This window comes from Suillus plorans (assembly GCF_016647745.1).
Source record: "Suillus plorans strain S12 chromosome Unknown HD556scaffold_68, whole genome shotgun sequence".
Lineage (NCBI taxonomy): Eukaryota > Fungi > Basidiomycota > Agaricomycetes > Boletales > Suillaceae > Suillus > Suillus plorans.
The window spans coordinates 161,361-186,932 of NW_024537452.1; the positions used below are offsets into that span (position 1 = coordinate 161,361).

Here is a 25,572-nt window from a genome sequence, read left to right on the forward strand (position 1 = left end):
TCACAAACGCTCCAATGCATCTCCGATAAGTTCCACACCGTCGTTGAGAGTAGCATTATGCAGCGCGAGAATAAATTGCATATCTCGTTGAAGTTCAAAACATTTCGCATCACGAGACAACTGATCTAGGTCAAGATCTTTCAGTGGATTATGCCAATGTGCTGCAGGTGGTATCTCATTGTGCTCATTTTGATGGGGTGCACACATTTCATTATTGTCAAGATTGTCAGGTGGTACATCAGGCCCTCTATGCAGCTCGTCATTATCGCAACCTTCAATAGGCTCTATGTCAAGATCTCTGGGCAAGCCATCAAAGTCTGGATCCGGCATGTATTGATCATGGTCTGGACTAGCTGGGGGATGTGGACGATTGTCATCCTACATCACTATAGCATTAGCCAGGCAAGCTAGATTGTACATTTATCTTACATCAAAAATCGGATCTCCTGATCCACATCTGCACTTGCGTGAAGGTCCATCATCGTCACTGGAAGGAACTGGGGATTTAGATAGTGTGTGTCCTGAACCAGAGGCAACAGAAGGTCACACGAGAGATGGTCCTGCAGTTGGTGTGTCATTTGTAGTAGCAACAAAGTCTTGGAACGACCGAGAGAGCCGTGCAGCTCGCACTCGAGGCTTCTCATCCTCATCAGCCTCCTGCAGGTGTCTTTGCCATGTCCTGAGGGACTTCAGACATTTCTGCTGCCCATGACAGTATTTCCGACAGCAGCACCAATATTCTGCATCCATAGGCTAACTATAATGTTATGTACTTAGTAGCTGTGCAGTGAACGAAAAAAATGTACATTTCAAGGCCTGGGAGGCTTTGGATTGATTTCGAGTAGCCTCAATTGTGATAAAGTACAAAATCAACGTTGTTCGAGACTCGTTGAACACATTGAGCTGCGCAGTGTGCAGGAGATTTCAGCGTGTGCAGTCTTATCAGCTCAAATCAAACACATATTGTTGAACGTTTGTTTGCACAAGTTAGATTTCCATCGATCTAGGTCTACTGACTACTCCAAACTTACAAATCCGTTGTTCTCCGTGTGAGGGCATCTGACCGATTTTCACTGGGTGTTAAGAACGTGCTCAAGGGTTGGATCCGAAGGGCTTGGCTTCAGCTCGTGCGCTGCGCCCCTTACCCGAGTACGTGCCCCTAACTTCCGAGGGTTGTTGAACGATGTCCGAAGGTTACCGGACGATGTCCGATGCGCGGGAATTCCAGCGGACGTTCGGAAACAAGAGATAAGACTAATCCGGACGAAGTCCGAACTAGAAAGGAAACAGCGGAGGACTACCAGAGGTAGAGGCGGAGGTGACAAGTCTATAGGAGTCGATCCTAAGACGAGCGGAGGTCAATGAGAGAGAAACTCAAGTCGGACGGAGGAGGGAATGAGCAGAGTCTAAGATGATATTCGAACTCAGGAAACTACAGAGATTGTACAGGGGTTTATATACTACTGAGGACATAACAGAGAACAGTAAGTGCAGTGCGAAGCTATGTAAAGCTATGAAGAAAACATATGGGACGACTATCACTAGTCTATCGGAACTTAGTAAAATGAAGACAGAAATGAATAAGGGACGGAAAATAAAGCGTACTAACTGATAAGGGAAATACCAAAGGGATAAGGCACGGAAGTTAGACACGGGTCGGATCCGGACGATACATAGAAGTCGGCCGGATCCGGAAATCCGGAAATGATGAGTGTGATAGGTCCGGGTCCAGAACGCAGGATATGACAGTAATCAGCAATATAAAATGTTGTGGTCTTGCACAGCCTAGTCTGCTATACTTGTAGACAAGTGCGTTCGACCTGAGGGGTTAGCTATCTGGTATTAGTCTGTAAGTGGTGGAATGTCAAGTGATCAAAAGTCCGAGCGCGGTGTAGCACTCGAGCTTGCGCTAGGCTCGTATTCAACTGATTCACGATTCATGTCTAATGCCCATTGCACGATAATCACTTCCCGTTCAATTCGACGCTTTGGCATTGGACCCGACGCTTTGACTGATGGACCCGACGTTTCCCGCGCATTGGACCCGATATTTTCCCGTGCACTTGTCCTATCCGTGTCCTGTCCTGTCTTGCTAGCCCCACTAGGTGCGTAGTTCATTATTTCGCACAATACTCACATTGTAGCCAGCACTATTACATGTTTTCCCATAGTCCGCAGTGCCTCATGTTTGTTTACATGTACTTTGGATCCGAAATACTCCACCGCTACTTTCACCTATGGGTTCCGCATTTCTGCGTACTTACATATATATTGGACTGACCTCTAGCATTATTCAGGATCCAAGTAGTGGAGAGCTGTTCCCCGACACTTTGTGGTCAAACCCAATATTTCGTAGTTCTTAGTTGCTATTGCGAATATTATTGCTCTTTCCATCCGAAACACCTGTCATTATCAATATTCTGCATACCGCTCGCTTTCCCAACACTTGCTATCACCATTCTCCATAATCCGACAAACCTGCACCCAAAACCTGCTAGTCTGCTAACCCGAAAACATCAGACCCGATGCTTTGGCGTCAGACTCATGATTATACCTTCGGACTTTGTTTCCTGCACTCGGACTTTTGATCACTTGACATTCCACCACTTACAGACTAATACCAGATAGCTAACCCCTCGGGTCGAATGCACTTGTCTACAAGTATAGCAGACTAGGCCGCACAAGACCTCAACATTTTTATATTGCTGATTACTTGCTTCGTGTAGTATTCAGCTATTGTTGTCTCGTTACAATGGTCCTGAGGATCCGGTCAACAGATATTCAGTAAAGGAGCATGAGCCAGTAGATGGTGAGGGCGAGGATGAAGGGAAAATGATAGGGGGGCCATGTGACCAATGTTACTTGTAACACTACCAGGCTACTGTTTGAATAGAGGAGAAAAAGAAGCATTGCACACTGATGAAGCAATTATCATTAACAGTGATGAGATTAATAGCAATGAGAGTAATCATGAAGATAGCTTCAGTAAGGAAATCACTGAGGATATATTGAGTAAGTGCATCCATCCTTGAAAATATGTATTTAAATGCTCTATCAAGAGATGTGGCAGGGTCAAAGTCCATCAGTTCCTTGATAAGAAAAATGCTCATTTGACTAGTAACATGTGAAATCACACCAAGATCTGTTGGGTTAAGGAGGTGCTGCAAGCAGCAGATGAAGCAAAAAAAATGATACCAAGGTTTGAACAAAGATTGTTGCAAGCATCCTATGAGATGGATCAATTACTACATCATTCAAGTAAAAGGGGAAGTGTTACGACTGGAATAAGTTGAGCCATCTGTGTTCAAATGGGCAAGCTAGAGATGGACAGTGTTCTACTCTTAAATGAGAGGTCAAGGTTTCTGGCTAAGGCAAGTGGTGACGGCTTCCTTAGAATGGTGGATCAGACAACTAAGTTGGGGACTTAGTTGAAAGAGATTCTAGGTGATGACCCAGTAGATTAAAGTAGTGTAAAGAGTTGATTCTTTGTAGGTGCTACAATAGTGTCACCTTAGAACTCAATGTGCGAGTGTGATGCTCATCCCAAAGAGACTGCCTATAGATCTATCTCTTGATATAAATGCAAGGGATATCTTGTTAAGATTGAAGATGAGAAAAGGAAAGGTTACCCAAAGTGCCTTCTGAGTTCCAAAGATGTGTCTGAAGTACCAAAGTACTTGTCCGATGCGAGCAAAGGTGGTCCAAAGTCAAAAAAAAACAAAGATTTGAGGTTGCATGAAGCATCCGAAGAGCTTCCGATGAACAGCAAAGGTTCTGAGAGTGGAATACAGTGGGTATGTCAAAGTATGTCAAAGTATAAGACTTGCGAGGGTACCAAAGTACGACTATGCAAAGCCTATTGAAAGAACTCAGAGATAGCAAGATGCGAAATGGCAGCGGTCAAGCCAAACAATCATTCTGAATGAACAAAAGATCAATTGTGCAAAGTATGACTATCCGAAAGTAACTCTACTAACTATGACTTGTATCACCTCCTGTGGGGAGCTCTGATGACCACCTCTTGTTGGCACTTTGCTTTGACCCATCTGATTTCTCCCACATATCCTTTTTGACACATGCTGGCAACATGTTGCACACTCACAGCACCTGCACCATCAATATTGCACCATCCACACTTGATTTTCACCATTGTCCTCACTTGGCTCTTTGTTCATGGCCATTTTCACCCATCCATATGACATCTGCATCTCATCTGCACGTCTCACATCAATGCATTTATTTCTCCTGTACTCATATGATGCTGGCCACACCACCATGCACCATCAACATGCTACCAGCATCAACTGCATGCACCTCCACCATTCTATGTGTCACCTGCATGCACCCACATCACCATGTATAATCTGTGTGCTCCCAGCACCAACCATTGGAACGGGCACGGACTGCAAGGGAACCAAGGCCAGACCTCTATGGCGGGAGGCTACGGCTCTGTCTATCGAGGACAGACTACGACACACGCGAGGACTACCGACTACGAGCCAGGACTCCTGCCACCGCGCCAGGACCCCTGCCACTCCCGTCCTGTTCTGCCAGAGCGCCCCGCTACATATGCCACCCCTCCAAATGCAACCGTCCGCGGTTGCACAACGAAAGACGAACGTGCGGGAGTGCGGAAACCTGCGCCAGACCACCACCCTGGTACACCTCCCCCCTCTCCAAATGCAACCGTCCGCGGTTGTACCACGAACGACGAATGTGTGGCCGCAGTCCGAAAATGACGAGAATGCGGCGGCTGAACGAGACGGAGAGGTTTTTGACACCGGCAAGTAGGACAATGTGGTGTACTAGTAGCATGGTGGGAAAAATGATATGGCGAGTTGTCGAAGAATGTTGGATAGCGTCTCAAGTGTGAGTGATGTGGGAGTACTGCAAATACTGTGTGAGGGAGTTGAACATGAGTCCGCAAACGACGACGCCGGTACTGAAGACTGGACCATGGGTTGCGACAGGAAGTGCGAAGGGCCGAAAAATCGCGCGAAGGTCGAGTCTGAGCAACTGTGTAGCACACATCATCTGCCCAAGTGGGCGGGGCAGTATGAAGGTTAGTGTTGGTGATTGGCGAAGACGGTAGATAGGATGGCAACAGTACAGACGAACTCCATGCCTTCAACTGCGCAATGTCAGCGTCTCGACGATTCCTATCTTCCAACTTCTCACAACTCCGCTGGAGCTTGATGCTGGGAACTCGTAGCACATCTTCAACGAACTCGTCCCATGTTGAGTAACTGCATGTTAGGTGGTCCTTGAGGAGGTCGGGGATGCCCTCGAGCACATCCTCAATCAAATCTCCTTTTAAATCTCCCATACCCAAAGCAAGTTGCGAGATCTCAGTTGCCCATACAACATGCGCAAAGTTGCCGTTGGGCGCCAATGCTCCAATATCACCCTCTTTCAGTGCATGCGCAGCCACGCGCTCTCTCTGCTGCGCACGAGATAACTTGGGCGGTTTCAGAAGTGGCCACCGTTTGAAAAAAGCTATCGTGAGTGCCGCAAATGTGGCAGTTTGGACTGAGTTGAGTGACTGGAACCACTGGTCTGCCATTTGTCCGGGCACGAGTTGCATAGAGAAGCGCCGGACACGCTGAGTGTCGGTCCATGTTGTTGGAAGGGAGAGCTGGAATTCTGTGAACCACGTAGACGGTTCCTCATTGCCGCTATAGTCACCATAGAAGAGCGGGACAGGTTCTATAGACATGAATTTGAAATTCGGGGACCAGAAACCAAGAGAAGTCGAAAAGTAGACCGGAGCAAAAAAATGTGAAAATGCGAAAACCAGGACTCAGATCTCAGATGTCAAGCACGGGGAGCGAAGACCACTCTCATCACCAGATGGAACGGGCACGGACTGCAAGGGAACCAAGGCCAGACCTCTATGGCGGGAGGCTACGGCTCTGTCTATCGAGGACAGACTACGACACACGCGAGGACTACCGACTACGAGCCAGGACTCCTGCCACCGCGCCAGGACCCCTGCCACTCCCGTCCTGTTCTGCCAGAGCGCCCCGCTACACCATGTGCACTACACATCACCCACATGCACCTGCATCATCTGTGTGCATCACACATTATCTGTGTGTAACTGACATTCCCTGCACGCACTATGTGTCGTCCATGTGCACCTTGCACCACCCATGACCCATCTGCCACCTGCCAAATCTTACTGTTTGTTTGTTGCCTTTACACCCTCATATAACCACATAACACACATGACTCACACCACACTCCGCCACCCAGTGTTCAGCCCCAGTATACGTGGCCAATGCCAATGCAATGACAACTGAATGCGAAGAGTTTGAGAGGAGGAAGATCCCTTGTATGGTTTATCTATTCTTTTCTTTTGTATCATTTCACTCTTTGTATGCTACATACAACCATTTTGCTTGCCATCAATTGATTCATTCACACATCCATCCTCATTTCAACAAAGTTCTCCCTACCCCATTCTACTCATACACCCTTAGCATACTATTCTACCTCCCTGCACCTTATCTGTTTTGTTTTCCATACTCTGTTCAATGTTACCTTAGTTCATTTCAGTCTGTTTTTTGTTTTTTTTCACACTACACTACCTACATTTCATGTTCACACTGTTACAATCTTGTCCCCATTACCTATAGACTTGACTTCCTGTATGTCATCTTGTCTTCTGCACATCACCTTGTCTCTCCACACATTGTCTCGACTTCCTGTATGTTGTCTCAGCTCCCCACATGTTGTCTTGGCTCCCCACATGTCATCTTGGCTCCCCATGTGTTGCCTCATCGTCCCACACATTGTCCTGTTTCAGTTTATTTAGCCATGACCCAGGAGTATCATTTTTAGTGGGGGGGATCTGTGTCAGTAGGGGTTGGCATTGAGGGTCTTTCAGAGGTTTCAAGGGTCTTTTGGAGGTGCCAGGGGTCCTGTCTGGACCTTGAGGCACATAGGTATATATCACTAGTGTCTGTCAGTAGCATAGACCTTACTTATCCCATCGGTGTAGAGACTGATATCTCTGTGGCCTTGCAGAGTGTCATATCCCGTATTCCGGACTTACATCCGACAATATTCCCACACCTCATCCGGACCTTTGGACGCCCTATCCATGTCTCCAGTCCTCTATTCATCTGGATCCCTGCACCTCTGCACATCCACATCCACATCCACATCCCTTTACCTCTATACCTCAGCTAGCCTGCATCAGTCATCCTTTGTCCCATCACCCTAATGTCATATCCCATATATCCACGCGTCTCATCCGGACGTCCGGTCCGATCTGGTCCGATCTGATCTGATCCGATATACGATAAGCTTCCTAATTCATTCCTGTGCATATAACGTTAACACAGCCTATTCCTCTATTCAGTATTCCTTGTCCTCGGTATCTCGGTTATACTTACTACCGGTATGCTTACTGATCCGTTAACCTATGCTTCATTTCTGACTCGCGCTTGATAACTTTGCTTATGCTTCATACATAGCCTCGGACGCTTGCTTACTGATCTTTCTGTTATTTCCTTAGTATATAAACTCTTGTATATGTCCTGTAGTTCCTCAGTCTGAATATCATATTAGTCCTTGCACTAGATCTCACTCTAAGTCCTCACAACAGTTCTAGTCTATCGACTTAGTCAATATCCATCTTGGGCCTAGGGAGAAATTCCCTAGGCCAGAGCTCCGCTTATCCGCTCATCTGCTTATCTGCTCATCCGATCCTCCGAAGTTTCCGGATGTTCGTCCGAAACTTTCCCGTGGTCCTCCGGACCTATTCTGCTTCGGACTTTGTCCTTGCAGCCTTTCCTCTGTTTGCTTCTACTTAGGACTTGTCCTAAGTAGCCATTACACATATCTGTATCAGGACGAAACCTCATCGTAATTTCCGGAAGTTACTTGCACTCGTCCGGAAAGTCCTTCCAAACTTTCCCGCGCTTCGGACGTCCTTGAACTTTCTTCGGACATCATTCTGAAATTAAGGGCACATACTCAGGTAAGGGGTGCAGCGCACGAGCTGAAGCCAAGCCTCTCGGAATCAGTCCTACCCTTTGTGCATGGTCTTAACACAGAGGCTATATATGCAACCTGTCTCAAAGTACAGTTTGATGCACAACTTGTGCCAATCCCTCTCCAATCATTCCCTATGCGAAGCGCAACTCTCCCGCACCAAGCAGCAAGCGTGCGCTACGTTCCCGCGCATTGGCCGCCCCAAGCGCTGCATTCTTGCGCTCTTTCCCGCGCTCGAAGTGCCCTACGTCGCACATCCATCCATTGTCCAAACTAACCTCACTGGTACATGTTCATATCATTTTCTTCATATCAGACCATATTATATTTTAATGATTGCTCAATTCTCATGTCATGGACCCTTATTACATACTTTACCTACTCGCTTCGGCTCCGCTTCAGGGGCACATTTTTAGACATATATAAGCGCCTGTAGTTCATATTTTTACATCATCGAATCATATAGAATCTCCCTGCACCTCACTATCAGTGTAAAGCTCATCCGTCACATGCCATAGTTAGTAGCTATTGGCAATAAGAATATCCTTAACGTCTATTACGAACCTCTCTTATAAACCCACCTCACGCTTCGCGCCACTCAAGCGCTCCATAAACGCGCTCGCGCTGCTCGAGCGCTCCGTACCCGCGCTTCACATTGGCCGATGAACGGCACCCTCCACACCAATCTCTAGATCCCTGTTGCACTTGCTTGCCCTTTAGGGTCGAACGCACTTGTCACTACAAGCATAGCAGCTTAGGCAAGCAAGACCCAACATATAGTTCAGTAAATCACCATCTGAATAGTTGTTTCTACATCGGCTCCTGTTCCTTTTGCCTGGTTTGATGCCACTGACTCACCAGTGTAGCACTCAAGCTCGTGCTAGGCTCGTATTCAGTTATGTGATGATTCATGTCAAATACCCATCACACGATAATCACTTCCTGCTCAACCCGACATGTTGACTAGTGGACCTGACATTTTGGCCGCAGTGGGCCCAATATTTTCCTGTGTACTTGTACTCTCCATGTCCCGTCCTGTCTTGCTAGCCCCACTAGGTGCGTAGTTGATTATTTTGCACATTACTCATGTTGCAGCAAGCATTATTACATATTTTTCCCATAGTCTTCAGCGCCTTGTGTTTGTTTACATGTACTTTGGACCTGAAATATCCCGCTGCTACTTTCGCCTACAGGTTCTAGATTTCTATGTACTTATATATATATTGGACTGACCTCAAGCATTATTCATCATCCAAGTAGTAGGGAGCTGTTTCCCGATGCTTTGTGGTCAAACCCGATATTTCGTAGTTCTTAGTTGACATTGTGAATAGGACCGCTCTTTCTATCTGAAATACCCGTCATTATAGATATCTCCGCATACCGCTGTGTGCGAGGAATGATAGCTAGATGAGAAGGGGGTGAAAATGCGGGGGAAGGGGGAAGTGGGGTAAAACTCAAATAGACCTCTGGACATGAGTATAGATTCGGCCTGAGGGGATTGCTACTGAGAATGATTCCTCTAAGTAAAAAGTGTGAGGGGAAACGTAGAAACTAGTAAGGGTGACTGAGACTAAAGAGAATGCAAAAGCCGAAGCTGAAGCGATGTGAGTGTGAGCGAGCCACCAAAAATGTGATGCGATATACACATAGGCGGAGCGCCAATAAGATGCGATGTGATGCGAGCGCAAGCGGCTGCAATGTGACAAAATGCGGAAGTGCGCAGTTAAGCTGAAGATGAGATGCGAAAGAGGTACTCAAAATGCGAGGGCGGGGCCAAGCAATGACAAGCGCCAAGAGTGTTGGATATTTTAGACACATGAACACAAGACAATTGTCGCTGACAGAAGTGCACGCACGAGAGAGTACCAAAGATTTTTAGATTCTTTGTCAAGACTTGTAGTTTTGCGTGTAAATGGGTGATGAATTCTGATGGGAGAGAGAGGTTACATGAAAATTCTCAGTATCCAATATATGTATGCGCACCTAAGCGATATTCGGAACCGAGTAGGTAGCGAGATGTATGTAAGTAGGGTCCATGACACATTTAATGAAAATATAAATGGAATAGCTTGGGAATTGTTGTTAGTCTAGTGTAAATCAAGTAATATACGCACCAATGAACCGGCGGGGGATATGGATAGGACAGATGGAGGACATGCAACAGATCCGAAGAGAAGCCGACACTAGCCAAAGCATGTGCGAGAGCCACAGCCATCGGCTAACAATGAAAGACTTGCGCGCTATACTCAGGGTAGCATGCACTGCATTAGAACCAAAGGGACAACACAAAAAGGCCTATACGAGGCCGCAAAGACCATAGGTCTTACACCACTCGCTTTCCCAACATTCACTATCACTATTCTCTGTAGTCCGCTGAATCTGAACCCGAAACCCACTAACCCGAGAACATCAGATCCAACACTTTGGCATCAGACTTGGGATTATACCTTCAGACATTGTTTCCTGCGCTTGGACTTTTGATCATTTATCTTTTCACTAACTTCAGACTAATTAGATAGCTAACCCCTCGGGTCGAACACACTTGTCTTGCAAGTATAGCAGACTAGGCTGTGCTAGACCACAACATTTTATATTGCTGGTTACTTATTTTGTGTAGTGTCCAGCAATTGTTGTATCATTACACCAGACATCTGGATTTCAACCTTGTCATATTCCAGAAACTTCAGACAACATTTCCAGCACCTGGAAATTAAGGGCACTTGCTGGAGCAAGTCAACCTAAAGCCCACTCCCCAACTCCACCCAATGGTCCCAATACTTGTAGAACCACCAGGAACCCCACCACAGTGGAAGAAATAGAAGCACTACAGAGCTGCATCATAGACACTGAGAGTGTAGAGAAAATTTTATCAACCAAGCTTCTATGCCAAGAAGGGCGGCCATATTCAGTGGCCCATCTCTCCACCATTCTATTTCATATTATCCAGATGTCATCAGTGATCCCACTTCCAGTCAACACAGCCATCCGCACAGTGACATTCCTGCTGAAATGACATGTGGCATATGAGATCACGGAAGCTGCCACCAAACACCTCTCCGACACTAACTCCACAAATTGTTTATTATGTCATTGCTACCATTGCCCTCCAAGTTGTGACTATCCACATTGCCTTTGAGACCTTATCTTTGACCATAATGCAGGTGAAGGTGCAACACCACTCCCTGAAGTCAGAATAAGATGAAAAAGAGGAAAGTGTGAAAATAGTGGCAGAGCATATTGAAGAAGTAATTCCCCTACCAGCAGTGGAGCTGATTCAGATGCACCTAAATCAAAGCCTGCTCCGGTCCCTGGCACTATCTAAGACTTACATACTCTCAGCTTAGAATGTGCCATGTTCTTCCCAGGGCACAATGCCAGGCCAGATGCCATACACTTATTCATGGAGCTCTATGCTGTTGTTCGGATAGTAAGTCTTGTGGACGCAAACACATTTGGTTGGGTGTGTGCATACATTGATCAGTATGTTTGCCTTCTTGTATATTTTTCTGTGTCTTAAATTTCTGTCATGCTCCCACCTCCCGATGATGTCATTTTCTTGCACCCAATGCACAAGATCTACCTCCAATTATCCAAATTCCTGGTGTAGTGATTCACCTTAATGAAACTGCACTCATTCGACAAGATTTCAACATCTTTGCAACACCTGAGTTTTGTCATAGTTGAGTCAAAACACTAGTACTTAAAATGGCAATTGTGCTACTTCTTTTCAGTGCTAATTCTAGTTGCAGGAATGCCATGCCACTCAATCTAATCACTACCCATCACCTCAAACTTCTGCTGCAGTAATAAAGAGACTGCCATATTCTGAGTCTCTTTGCCATAATAGAACTCTGCCACATGCTGCATATGTCCCATAGCCAGATTGGTATCCTCCACCAGTGAATCGGAGTCCTTTAACTGGTAGGATAGAAACTTCCTCTGCAGTGCTTTAGCGAACTGATGATGTAGCCTCATGCTGAAGGGAACCTTTAAGTGTTTCATGGACCAAGATTGCAACATAAGAGACATACATTCAAAATTACATGGCTGCCTCATTGTTATGAAGAGGCATATTTGATAGAGGTCTGCGATCTCCTGAGCATAGCTTAGTGAACTGCATTGGAATTGTAGAGTGGCCACCAATTCAATGGAGTATACACTTCCAAGTAAAATTGTTACAGCTTGAGCTATCTGGTAGGGAATAACTCAGATGATTGTTTGTAGATTCTGGTGATGGAGGATGTCTTGTTATAATTACTTTTGGTTACTAGCATCTGAAGTGCATGTAAGAAAAAAAGACTGACTCTGGTCCATTGGCATGTTGTCACAGCTCTTCTTCGGTGCCTCTTGCCAGAAGAGCTAAGAGGTGCATGAGGATACACACATACTTCCATGCCATGCACACATAGGCCAGCCACTGGTTTAATTGCACAGTATCCTAGCTGATTGTTTGACTAGTCTCATCCAAGTGACACAGAGTCCCAAGCTCTAGAAGTAAACATAGTAGTGATAATGATGATGTAGCTCCTGTGCCAGAATCCTCCAATTGGAGTCAAGGGTTAATGAAAAAGTCCATAGCTCCATGTGAGCTCATCCTGCTGGTTATCAGGTAGCTGTAAGCTGAAGTTGGAGAGGGAGATGTTGAACAGAACCTTGGAATAAATGTGGGCAAAACAGTCTCTAAGGATTGACTGGATGGCAGAGTGGTACTGGTCAATATTAACTGTGTAGTTAAAATGCCTGATGGATTAAATGTCATCACATTCCAGCCATGTGACCATTCCTTTGGTTGGAGTCTTGTGGACAATCCAGCTCAATGATTTGACCCACTCCCACACAAAGATGAAAGGAGTGATTTGCATTTCAGTTCCTCATTCATTAATAATCTTTTCACAATATCTTGATAGGTTACATTAGTTCTATTTTATGTATAAGAAAAAAGAACATACTCTTCAAAGTCATTCCCTGGATTGTTCAGCCTCCACCTTAAGATACCTAAGTGGTGCCCCTTGGCAGGCTGATTGGACTCAATGGTATCGTTAGACTCGGAGGTGATTGCCATGATATAGGCTGCAAACTGTCTTTGTAGAAAGTCCAGGATGAAGAGTCTGATATCAAACTGCATGCAAACTGTGGTGTATGTGATGTGCTCTGGATTTATGAATCCTCCTTCAGGATGAACAGCATGCAGACATACAAACACTGTCATGTGGTTGATATACCAGTCTTAAAACATGTCTAAGGTATTTGATGGCATATACAATATTTCTAATATATTGTTTAGAGTGCTAAGAAGGTCATCATTGTCAGTCTTTTGCAATACCAGTTGACCTTGAAGAATGGCAAATGCCTTCAGCTGTGAGCTAGTCAGAGAAACATGGTACTGGCCACCACTATGGGAGACAGGCTTCCTGCCAGTAGGCTGAGGTCCAAAAGGAAGGGTAATATATACTTTCTGAGATATGCAACTCATAATAAAGCAGATGAGTTGCACTTCTTCATCAGCATAAGCTACATGAGTGGACTGAAGCATAGGGGCATTGTGAAAACAACTATTTTGCTGGGCAGTGTAGCACTCAGCCTCGCGCTGAACATGTATTCAGCTAATTTCCAATGCATGTCAAACACCCATTGCACACGAATCACTTCCTGATGTTATCTGACACTTACCTACTTAATCTAATGTTTATCCACTAATCTGACATAGTCCAATGCTAGTCCGATGGACCCAATGTTTCCCGCACATCAGACCCAATATTTTCCTGTGCACTTGTCCTCCCTATGTCCTGTCCTGTCATATCTATCCCCACTAGGTGCACAGTTATCTGTTTTCACATCGCTAACACTGTGGACCACATTATTACATGTCCGCAGTACCACATGTCTTATTACATAGGACATCAGACCTGAAAATTACTGCTACTACTTTTGCCTATAGCACTCCAAAATTCTACATAGACACTATATTTCACATGCCTCCTACTTACTTATCTTACCTTTCTACCTCTGAGTAGGCGGAGGTCATTAGATATTTGTAGTTCTTCATTGAATTCTGCAATATCATCCTTTCATTATCCGAAACACTCCGAAAACACTGACAGTAACCCGCCATTCACTATCCCTAACATTTGTTACATTCCTGACGCTAATCCAACATAACCTGACAAAAGCCACTAATCCAAAAGCCCGAAAACTTCGGACCCAACATTTTTACCTTTGGACTCGTAATTATACCTTCAGACTTTGTTTCCTGTGCTCAGACTATCTTCCTTTTCATACAGCTAATTATTCTAATACCCTACAGTGAACCCCTTGGGTTGAATGCACTTGTCTTGCAAGTATAGCAGACTAGGCTGTGCTAGACCACAACATTTTATATTGCTAGTTACTTACTTTGTGTAGTGTCCCAGCAATTGTTGTATCGTTACAGCACCCAGGGGGAGGATATGAATGGTCAAGAGCACATAACTCCCACTGTCTTACTAGGATGTGATTGGCAATAAAATCACCAGTTCTCACTATCCTCCATGGTCAACGGTTCAGACAAATACCAACAGTTGATAACATGGTCATTCATGGGAGGAGGTGTAAAAGTTGGGTTTGTCAAAGCAAGCAAATGTCCTAATGACTTTGAAAAGGATGAGATTAAGATAAATCTCAGGAACAGTAACCATTAACTGGCTTGATGCAGTGCTTGGGTATTTGAAGGTTGTTAATCCGTTAACTGGCTTGATGCAGTACTTAGGACACAGATGATAAGGATTAATGATTGATGGTGTAGCCAAATCAATAACTGGCTTGATGTAGTGCGATGATGCGACAAGAAGATGGTCGCAAAGATATGAGATAAGATGAAGAATATAGATCATGACAATATGCAAAGGAATCAGAGCATTATCTCATAAACACTCCCTATTCTCAAAAATCAGAGGAAATCAAACTAAGCCTCTAACACAATTGAATCAACCAAAATATGTGGCTTCAAAACTAACTTCTCTGCTGCTCAGGTACTGCACAATGAGTATGATGCAGGTCAGAACAAAGTACATCCTCGTGATGTAGTCTTAAAGTAGCCAAGCTTCTAATATTGTTGAGTAAAGTGCTAGTCTTATTTGTCATCCTTCCTAATCATTAAGAAATACGTGAATTCTCCCCACAGAAAAGATATCCTGTGTCATAAAGAGAATGTTGAAACTATACTAGATGACTGATAACCGTGTACCAGCTAGTGTAATTTAAGGATTGGCTCAAGGTAGGCCTCAGAAGATCAGTATATTGTGAGAAATGATGATAAATGAATGGAGGGAATGAACTAATATTCACTCAGATGTTTACACAAATATAGGGTGAGAAACTTAAGAAGATACTCAAATCCTCCTTCCTTCTCAAAAGGGAATCTCTCAAGAAGGGGGAATCTATTATTCAGAGGGGAAACAGAGTCCCTTATATACTACTCTAAATGTGGCTGTGTAACTTTCTAAATAAGGAAATATGACTCATAGTGACTCAGTGTCATATCCCGCATTCCGGACCCGGACCAATCATGCAATCATCTCCAGACTTCTGGACTTCCGGATCCGGTCAGCTCCTATCTTCCATGCCTTTTCCCTTTGGTATTTCCCTTATCAGTTAGTATGCTTTATTTTCTGTCCCTTATTCATTTCCATCTTCATTTTACTAAGTTCCGATAGACTAGTGATAGTCGTCCCACATGTTCTGTTCATAGCCTTGCATAGCCTCGCACTGCACTGACTGTTTCTCTGTTATGTCCTCAGTAGTATATAAACCCTGTACAGTCTCTGTAGTTCCTTAGTTCAAATATTATCTTAGACTCTGCTCATTCCCTCCTCCGTCCGACTTGAGTTTCTCCTCTCGTCATCCTCTGATAGTCTTAGGATTGACTCCTATAGACTTAACACCTCTGCCTCTACCTTTGGTAGTCCTCCGCTGTTTCCTTTCTAGTTCGGACTTCGTCCGGATTAGTCTCATCACTTGTTCCCAAACGTCTGCTGGAATTCCCGCGCATTGGACATCGGACTCTGGACATCGTCCGACAACCTTCGGACATTGTTCAACAGCCCTCGGAAGTTAGGGGCACATACTCGGGTAAGGGGTGCAGCGCACGAGCTGAAGCCAAGCCCTTCAGATTTGACCCCCAGTGTCATATCCCGTGTTCCGGACCCGGACCTATCACACTCATCATTTCCGGATTTCCGGATCCGGCCGACTTCTATGTATCGTCCGGATCCGACCCGTGTCTAACTTCCGTGCCTTATCCCTTTGGTATTTCCCTTATCAGTTAGTACGCTTTATTTTCCGTCCCTTATTCATTTCTGTCTTCATTTTACTAAGTTCCGATAGACTAGTGATAGTCGTCCCATATGTTTTCTTCATAGCTTTACATAGCTTCGCACTGCACTTACTGTTCTCTGTTATGTCCTCAGTAGTATATAAACCCCTGTACAATCTCTGTAGTTTCCTGAGTTCGAATATCATCTTAGACTCTGCTCATTCCCTCCTCCGTCCGACTTGAGTTTCTCTCTCATTGACCTCCGCTCGTCTTAGGATCGACTCCTATAGACTTGTCACCTCCGCCTCTACCTCTGGTAGTCCTCCGCTGTTTCCTTTCTAGTTCGGACTTCGTCCGGATTAGTCTTATCTCTTGTTTCCGAACGTCCGCTGGAATTCCCGCGCATCGGACATCGTCCGGTAACCTTCGGACATCGTTCAACAACCCTCGGAAGTTAGGGGCACGTACTCGGGTAAGGGGCGCAGCGCACGAGCTGAAGCCAAGCCCTTCGGATCCAACCCTTGAGCACGTTCTTAACAATTACTTACTTTGTGTAGTGACCAGCAATTGTTGTCTCGTTACAACGGGTAGGCCTGAATATTACATACCGTCAAAGTCGACTGTCTCAAGGGATGTGCAACTCATTTTTGTGCAAATGCACCAGCGAATTGCTAGGATGATAAAGGTTAGTTTGATTAGTATTGTCTGGACATGAATTGAAACAAAAAAAACACGTACTAGGGATACTGAACTTCTCAACGGATGCTTGGACGTCCCCCAACCATCGTGCCTTTGTTGCTTTGTTGGTCCACTTAGAACATAACGGCATGGTGCTAAGCTTTCCATTAGATGTTGTCGAAGTAGCTAAGGTACAAAAATCACTCACATAAACCAAAGATGATGCATTGCTGATATTATAATAGTCACATACCGGGGAGGAGCTCTCACATGCATTTGAAGGTATCCTTGAAGAGTTTGGAATAACAGACAAAGTGAGCTCTCAGCTGACAATTTCATACAAAGAAATTTGACTTACCAATAACACGAAGGTCCTCTGCATCACATGCAATAATGCATCCAACAACAATAGGATGATTGATGAGCTCGCTATGGAGCTCCTGAATTTTGGTGGACGTGTGGGTCACACCCAATGCTTCCTCCATACCGTGAATTTGGTTGCGAAATCTATTCTCTGTGAGTTTGATGCAAAACAGGTCAAAAATGATGACATGCTCGAATATGGTTCGGATGATGATGCAAGTGATATCGGAGACATGGGGGACAAGGGTGATGCTGCTGATCCCGGTGATATGGACTCAAAACTTATTCCTTCAATCCGCTGTAACAAGACAACAATGGCTGGTCACTACACGAAGTAAGTATTCAGCAATATAAAATGATGTGGTCTTGCGTGGCCTAGTCTGCTATACTTGTAGACAAGTGCGTTCGACCTGAGGGGTTAGATATCTGGTATTAGTCTGTAAGTGGTGGAATGTCAAGTGATCAAAAGTCTGAGTGCAGGAAACAAAGTCCAAAGGTATAATCATGAGTCCAACGCCAAAGCGTCGGGTCTGATGTTTTCGGGTTAGCAGACTAGCAGGTTTCGGGTGCAGGTTCAGTGGATTACAGAGAATGGCGATAGCGAGTGTCGGGAAAGCGAGCAGTATGCAGAATATTGATAATGACGGGTGTTTTCAGATAGAAAGAGCGGTAATATTCACAATGTCAACTAAGAACTATGAAATATCGGGTTTGACCACAAAGTGTCGGGGAACAACTTCCCACTACTTGGATCCTGAATAATGCTAGAGGTCAGTCCAATATATATGTAAGTACGTAGAAATGCGGAACTCATAGGTGAAAGTAGCGGTGGAGTATTTCGGATCCAAAGTACATGTAAACAAACACGAGGCGCTGCGGACTATGGGAAAACATGTAATAGTGCTTGCTACGACATGAGTAATGTGCGAAATAATGAACTACGCACCTAGTGGGGCTAGCAAGACAGGACAGGACACGGATAGGACAAGTGCACGGGAAAATATGGGGTCTGCTGTGGCCGAAACGTCGGGTCCACTAGTCAAAGTGTCGGGTCCGATGTCAAAGTGTCAGGTTGAACGGGAAGTGATTATCGTGCAACAGGCATTGGACATAAATCGTGAATCAGCTGAATACAAGCCTAGCGTGAGCTTGAGTGCTACACCGTCTTCATGAGTGACTGAAATCCCCTGTCCTGCACAATTTCATATGGACGCAGACTTTCTGACATCCAACAAACAATTTCAGCCCTGAATACTACTGTATCAGCCATCAAAAATATCAAAAATACTGTTATCATACTTTGTCTCATTCCAGGTGTGCTGTCGATGTGAGTACATCACTGTTCCCTTTCCCTTTCTCTCGAATGACGCCGTAATTGAACCATTTCGTAGGATTCCACCAATGACCTTCACCCGAACCTCAGCAGCATTCTTTGCTTGATCGGCTGCTTGCAAGACTTCATCACCCCAGCAAGATTTAACATGCTTTCACATGTTGCCAGTGGACCTTGCATACTTTTTGTCAAGGAATCAATGAATCGTGGCTTTGCATCCTCATGCATAGCATTTGAACTCATGTGCACACTGTCCATCAAGCTCAACAATGTGGGGGGTGGGCTCAAAAAATGCATAAACAGGTGATACCCCATTCCTTCATGAGCCGTTCTGTTGCGCAGCTAATTAGTAGTGTTTTTTTGTATAATAGAATCATACTTTGCTTGTCCTCAGCACTCTCTGGAGCTGGACTTGGACTCGGACTTGGGTTGTGCAACTCGTTGTGTTCGCTCTCATCAGCAACAATGTCATCGTCATATAGTGCTGCTTCCTCTTCCTCAGTCCAAACAACAGCACAACAGCTCTTGCCAGGTTCCGGGGCTGTTCCCACGTTGGGTGGAGATGTCAAATCCTTGGAGCTTGGTGAATCTTCAGGTGTACCAGTGGGAGGGTTTTGTTTTGTCTTCTTCGGGTGGTTCAAGGCGACACTCGCACTCTTGGGATCTGCCTTCTGCTTCTTGGATGGGCCAACAGCTTTGAGCCTGTCTTTGATTGCTGCCTTAGCCTTGTCTGTTAGCTTCGTGACATGTTTTGCAGTGGCCGTGAATATGTTTGGGTGCATGGCTAGTTTTTAAGTAGGGCAGGTAAAACTTGAATGAAAATAATATTGTGGCTTTGTTAAGGTTTCAATCTGTGTAGATACTATACATGCAGCGGAGTTCTCGATCAGGTACTAATATACAATGTTTTGATGGTAGAACCCGAGCGAGGATGTGAGTGAGGGTGTGGGTAGCCCAATGGCAGACCCACACCCATACCCAAAGGGTACCCGCACCTGCCACCCGCACGGGTTACCCCAACCCGTGCTCTTGCCTAACAGGAGCTCAAGCAGAGTGCACACATGGTGTCAACACAAATTTGTTCCACAGGATCAACTGTTCTGTACTTATGATATGTAGATAGATAAACACATCAGTATTGGTAATGTTTTTGAGACTCCAGTATGTTCTATTCTGGATTATTTTGCCCATTGAAAGTCATCTAGTTATTCATTATTCAAGTTCATCATTGATGCCATCATCAATCAACTGTATGATTATTGTTTTCAAGCATTCTCATGCATCAGAGTATAGGTACCTGCAGATTTGGATCTGACAAGACCTCCTCCCACTAATGCTGTGGTCAGGGAGAGCATAGAAACATGCATTATTTATTACCTACGAAGCATTGAAAGAATAGGTGACCAGGTAGCAGCAAAGCACCGAAACATAAGCAGCCAATATCCTCGGACATACTCGACAGCAGGAACATTATCAATTTGAAGTGCTACGGAGAACACGAATTATAAAAGACAAGTTAATTCACACTGGCGCAATTCAAATTAAGTATGCTGGTCGCCGCAAGCTGCACAAAAATTAATGTCCAATTCGATGATTCATATGACGTCGGCGATGCTGCTCCACTGTTCGTTCCGTTATTGAGGAGGGGTCGTCGGTGGAGCATAACTGCTTCCATGTGCCTACGGAAGCCATAAATGAGGTAACGATATAATATATCGGTTCTGAGCCTTACTTGTTACGTTTAGGGTTGATGCAGCACCAGTGGTATCCTCTGCGAAGATCACAGCCATACCCCTAAAGAAGTTGAATCAGATTGATCACATGGTGGCAAGACAACACCTACTCTTCCATGTGGAAGTCGATGTGGCTGGAAGATGTCATTTGAATTAGCCAGGCACAAGAACAGTATCGAGATCGTACCAGTGCAGAAACCATGGCCCTGGATTATCGGTTCTAAAGCGAATTGTCACGTTGTCACCCGATCTGCCATTGCTCGTCGTATCCCGGCGTACAGGATTGACGTAGTTGTAGACTTCACTTCCAGAGCTTCTTACAACGGAGAAGGGGTGCTGTGCGATACATGAATCAGAGTGCCAACAGGATATAGCAAGGGATACTCACTCCGTGTAAGTGAAAAGGATGCTAGAATAATGGTGCATGAGAAGCGTAAGGTAAGGAGGTATTAGATTTGCCTACCGGTCCCTCAGGCTGTCCGCCAGGTATAGACACCTCGATGGTTTTGTTGGCAGGCAAAGTGTAAACCGATCCGTTGGGTTTTAGCTCAGAAACGTCAAAATTTCCGTTTAAAATTTGCAATAAGACCGGAGTCGGAGGCGAGGTATAACTGTAGCCATTGATGAGATAACTCATGTGGCCATCCCATACGGCTTCTAGATTTATCGACACGTCCGCGCCACCGGACTCCGCGACACCGGGGGCTGATGGGTTTACCAGCGCATGCAAGTTCTCTTCGCTCAAAGGGTTGGTCATGGTCCAATTTCTGGGGATGGGGTCTACTGCCGGAGCTCCATCATATTTAAGTATCGCAGAGTTGAGACCTCCTGCAAAACTCGTATCATAATTGGGCATCGCATGAATCCAGTAGCTGTCGATCGGCTGGTCTGCAATCAGGATGAAAGAGTACCGTTGCCCGGCCATAATTTGGATCGAGTCGACTTCCAGAGGCGTCGTATATTCACTGTCCGCCTCGATGACTGTGAAAACGTGGTTGTCAATCGTAAACACGTAGTTTGGTCTGCATGCCATATTCATCAACCGAATACGGTAGCGTTTTCCTGGCACGACGTGTATGACAGAAAGAGGTAGCGCTGGTCCACCTGGATAGCGTCCCACACCATTAATGAGAGTCGAAGCGGGAGTATCACCAAGGGCGAGGTTGTAGGCGTTGACGTGGTACCTTTGACCAGAATGTTTAATCAAAGCAGTAAAGGTGCTGATGATCTTACCAATCTATGATACTAATGATGGTCGATTCTATATTATCGTTAGCACATTCAATTACGCATGTAGTCAAGGTTTAGACTGACCGTCGTCAACGTCATACATGCCCAGGTAAGGATCCTCTGGGTCATAGATGATCAAGGCTCCTCTCATACCTTCACCTGCACGAACGGTGAGATTTGTTGCACCAGTGAAGAATGAGATCACCAACAGTACTGGAGCTGGAAATGTGAATGATACCTGAGACACCGGTGAATAAATGAATGCAAGGTAAAATGAAATCCCTCACCAAAATGAGCCGCTCTGGTCCTGTGGCGTGAATTCATACAAGAACGAACGCCCAGACGCGATGGGGCACTGAGTCACCATGGGTGCTCCATCCATCTCAGCCGACTCGTGCTGATTGATTCCATGCCAGTGCTGAAACGAGGTCAGCGCTGTCCCAGAATACAAGAAAATACTAACAACGGTCGTGCTCTTGTTCATCGAGTCGTCCACCAACAAATTCGTGACGTTCACTTGGAAGCGTTCGCCCTTAATGAAGTAAATCTTCCTGGTAGGGACAGTCATATAAATAGACCACTACCTTCTGTGCAGTGAGGACTGGTCCAGGAGTTTGGCCGTTGACCACGATGGCGCTGGAGATGTTTGTTGAGCATGAGAAATCAACCAACCGCGTGTCAATAAACATACTTCATTGAAAAACCGTCGGGAGCGACAATGGCGTTTGAAATGAGAAGCTCAGCATTGAGTGCCGCACAAGACGACACCAAGGCCGCCAGAAACCAGGTAGACATGGTTCAAAACTTGGCTATCACCAATGTTACTGAGAGTCTGTTGTCTGAGGTCGCGTACTAGGCTGGTAAAATCATTTTAACATCCCTCTCGTTACGTATTTATCGATCGGCCAATATTTCCTCTGGGTAAAAGTAGCGAAGTCGCGGCAACTTGAAGGCAGGAGGAGAGGTCCATGTCGTGGGGTGTTGAACAACAAAGGCCTTCGCCTTTCCTTGGCCCGACGCTTTCCCGATGCAAGTACTGACCACATCATGATGCTGCCAAGTTGTATAGTATCCACAGCTCCAGACCAAACCCAGACTCAGCATGGTTGACGTGTGACTATCAAACTAACCGGAAAGGACAAGCTCGGACGAGCTGAACAAGTGACGACTAGCCGCCCGAGCAAGGGACCGAAATTGCATAGTGGGCAAATGAAGTGATCGGTCTCCATACCAGTGATTACGTAGTACTGCGGTGATCTCGTGAACCGATCACGATTTTCCAGGGATTTTCCTTGAAACGATGCGCCTGCAAGACACGTCGTTCCACTGGGTCAATAGACATCCTAGTGTAATATTGAAATCATCCAGGTATTATCCACCAACAGTCCCAAAAGTCTAAGTAGCCATCATAATAATATGATCATATGCAAGCCTGCCACGAATCGCGGTGCATGGGAACATATCGATAACAAGGTGGCATTAATCCCGGCATGTCCAGACAAGCCCATACGTCATGAAGTACGTTAACATCGCTGCGCAAGAAAATCAGAGTCCAAGATAAACATATGCATACAGAAACTGTTCAAAAATTATAGCCCTGGTCACTTGTCTTGTTTGTCTATTCCACTGCTGCTGCCAGGGTCATGCATCTTATCCTGTCCTGAAACAGCTCGTGCGCTGGGCGATGAGCGTTTCTCATCCGCAGCACTTGAGTCAGCACGCGGCCGTTTGCGTGATGAACGCGGCGACATCAGTGTTCCTCCATTAGAAGACTTATCCGGATGAAGGTCACCACCGCGTTCAGCGGAGTAATGCTCCGCATCGCGATCTCGTTCCCATGAGAGACCATCTCGCCCATTAGCGGGGGGTAGTGTCATATGGAGCTGTTGAGCGCCTGACTGAGATGCATTCTGCGACAGGAAATCGAGCCAGCTAGGGTCCCCAGGAGGCCCTATTATGGTCTAAGGATATTTCCACTGGAAGAGAAATGTAAAACATACCTGATTCTTGCTGTGGAGGTTGCGAGGGAGGTGGCAGCGGCGGCTGTGATGGTCCATGGGAAGGCCAATCGAGCGGCGCATATTGTGGGCCTGTGCTTTGCGGCTGCCGATGCTCATCGTTGTCTAAAAATGTGGATAACAAGGAGTCTGGAGGCTGCTGAGAATGCAAACCGCTTGAGTGGGTGTGTTGACTTGGCGAATGATTGTGCCGCATTAGCTGGTGATACATTCCCTGTAATTGGGGGTCCTGAGGTTGAGAATACGATGACCGTTGGCTGCTGTAGCTATTATTACGCGGTAAATTAGTGCCTCGGGACGACGAGGACGGGAAGTCAAAAGTCGAAGGCAGGAAGGACTGCGGGGGACTGTTTGAGACTCCCATATATCCGTTATACGGAAGTTGGTGAGACGATGGACCGTTCGATCGATATGCAGTAGAATGAGCCGATGTGGGTGAAGGGAGATAACCACCATTGTACATAGACTCGTCCCCCGAAAGCTTGGAGCCACTGCCTCCATGAACGTTGGGCGCTAGACGGGGCTTCTTTTGAGAGCTAATTTGACCGTTTGGAGGGAGCAACCGACCGGAAGACGAATGGCGTTCTGTGGAAATAGGAAGTGCAGATCCACCACCAGATGATGGAAGCTGTGATGAGTGATGAAGGGGCATGGGAGGGGGAGGGATGGTCATAGGACGGTGATAATCAGCCATCTGTTTCAGAGTGAGTGAAATGAGAAGAAAAAGATCAAATGGCGATCTCACGTCAACGTTTAGACCCATTTCACCTCCTGAAGGAATCAGAAGTTTCGCGTTGTTGCTGTATTCCGCTTTGAACTTGGGCTCGTGGCGCCTCTTGCTTCCACGTGTGGGAATAGAATCTGGGTCGTCGTCGTCGTCACCCTCGTCATCGTCGATATCGGCATCATGATGAAGTTTGGCATTGGCGTTGTTCGCGAAATCGTGGGGAGTGCGGGTGTCCTTCTCTCCATCGTACTGAACCAGGAAAAAAGTCGGTAAAGAACAGATCAAAAAGAAAAAGAAATTACTTACGCGAACGTGACGCTGAATGATATCATGGATGTCGCCAGAACAGTATTGATAAAGTTTCAAGTGATGACCCGCACGTTCCTCTGATGGTGGTGATGTTCATGTTAGGAAGGACACGGATATGGGATATGAAAAAACTCGCCAAAGATGACGACGGCGACGTCAACAGAGCAGAGGACACCAAGTTCATAGGCCTTTTTGAAGAGACCATTCTTACGCTGTAAGGAGGTGAGGATAATAATAAGTTATCAGCTGCCAAGCTATTAATGGCAAAAATAGCCAAAGGCTTACCTTTAAAAAAGTTACTGAACGATTACGCTCGTGCTATGTTTAAGAATTACAGAGAGGGTCGTTAATGATGGATCAAGAGGAGGTCAAGTAAAATTGGAGTAAAGCGCGCTGGCACAACCGCGACCGAGAATAGCAGCAGGCCAACTGGATAATAAAAATGAAACTTACGGTGATCGGTTGGATCTCAATTTTTCTCCTGCCCATTTTGCTATCGAAAGGGATGAAGAGACGATGAAGGGAGAGATGATGGGAGTACAGAAGAGAGATGGCAGTGGGCGAGAGGATGGGAGCCTTGTCTTTGAAGTTTGGATCTTTCACTGGCGGCAAGTAATTCCGCGAACGGGTGCCGAAACCCAAGCAACTGCAAACGGCGCTCATCAGATTCAGAGATCGGGATTAAACCCACAGTTCCGGATTTCACCGGATTCTATCATTTTATCTAAATTAGGCAGTAAAGTTCATGAAAAGATCAAGCTAAAATACCAAATTTGGTTAAACATCTTTCGTTGAAATGTCAGTCTGATTCATCCAATAGTAAGCTTCCTATGAATCATCCATGTCTACCCTTTTTCTCACACTAACTCACCATCCCGCATCTCCGCAGC

General features: G+C 45.7%; 7 protein-coding genes across 7 annotated transcripts; all 7 read right to left on the minus strand.

Moving 5' to 3' along the window:
- HD556DRAFT_1312042 (uncharacterized protein) lies at positions 1–330 on the minus strand (the record flags this gene model as incomplete). The annotated part of the gene is made up of 1 exon (XM_041300613.1): positions 1–330. One exon carries the CDS (start codon positions 328–330, stop codon positions 1–3), a length of 330 nt encoding a protein of 109 aa, XP_041155682.1.
- Positions 331–1,872: 1,542 nt separating this feature from the next.
- Positions 1,873–2,466, minus strand: HD556DRAFT_1312043 (uncharacterized protein; the record flags this gene model as incomplete). Its single annotated transcript, XM_041300614.1, has 4 exons — positions 1,873–2,101; positions 2,138–2,235; positions 2,265–2,328; positions 2,429–2,466. The coding sequence occupies 4 exons, from the start codon at positions 2,464–2,466 to the stop codon at positions 1,873–1,875; spliced, it is 429 nt and encodes a 142-aa protein (XP_041155683.1).
- Positions 2,467–4,384: 1,918 nt separating this feature from the next.
- HD556DRAFT_1403608 (uncharacterized protein) lies at positions 4,385–5,777 on the minus strand. Its single transcript, XM_041303890.1, has one exon. The coding sequence runs from the start codon at positions 5,714–5,716 to the stop codon at positions 4,493–4,495; it is 1,224 nt and encodes a 407-aa protein (XP_041155684.1). The 5' UTR covers positions 5,717–5,777; the 3' UTR covers positions 4,385–4,492.
- Positions 5,778–13,746: 7,969 nt separating this feature from the next.
- HD556DRAFT_1312045 (uncharacterized protein) lies at positions 13,747–14,578 on the minus strand (the record flags this gene model as incomplete). The annotated part of the gene is made up of 6 exons (XM_041300615.1): positions 13,747–13,846; positions 13,998–14,053; positions 14,101–14,161; positions 14,299–14,354; positions 14,395–14,483; positions 14,521–14,578. The coding sequence occupies 6 exons, from the start codon at positions 14,576–14,578 to the stop codon at positions 13,747–13,749; spliced, it is 420 nt and encodes a 139-aa protein (XP_041155685.1).
- A 4,371-nt stretch (positions 14,579–18,949) lies between these two features.
- Positions 18,950–19,447, minus strand: HD556DRAFT_1447857 (uncharacterized protein; the record flags this gene model as incomplete). Its single annotated transcript, XM_041307347.1, has 2 exons — positions 18,950–18,996; positions 19,045–19,447. 2 exons carry the CDS (start codon positions 19,445–19,447, stop codon positions 18,950–18,952), a joined length of 450 nt encoding a protein of 149 aa, XP_041155686.1.
- A 595-nt stretch (positions 19,448–20,042) lies between these two features.
- On the minus strand, positions 20,043–22,849 carry HD556DRAFT_1538677 (laccase). Its single transcript, XM_041309697.1, has 13 exons — positions 22,320–22,849; positions 22,213–22,264; positions 22,092–22,160; positions 21,916–22,046; positions 21,838–21,866; positions 21,713–21,787; positions 21,632–21,659; positions 20,862–21,582; positions 20,787–20,807; positions 20,586–20,734; positions 20,509–20,532; positions 20,398–20,459; positions 20,043–20,344 (listed from the first exon to the last, which is right to left on the minus strand). Exons 1-13 carry the CDS (start codon positions 22,421–22,423, stop codon positions 20,241–20,243), a joined length of 1,569 nt encoding a protein of 522 aa, XP_041155687.1. The 5' UTR covers positions 22,424–22,849; the 3' UTR covers positions 20,043–20,240.
- HD556DRAFT_1403627 (uncharacterized protein) lies at positions 22,850–25,329 on the minus strand. The gene is made up of 7 exons (XM_041303891.1): positions 25,136–25,329; positions 24,968–25,000; positions 24,819–24,894; positions 24,680–24,759; positions 24,392–24,622; positions 23,629–24,340; positions 22,850–23,579 (listed from the first exon to the last, which is right to left on the minus strand). The coding sequence occupies exons 1-7, from the start codon at positions 25,169–25,171 to the stop codon at positions 23,230–23,232; spliced, it is 1,518 nt and encodes a 505-aa protein (XP_041155688.1). The 5' UTR covers positions 25,172–25,329; the 3' UTR covers positions 22,850–23,229.
- Between the last annotated feature and the right edge of the window lie 243 nt (positions 25,330–25,572).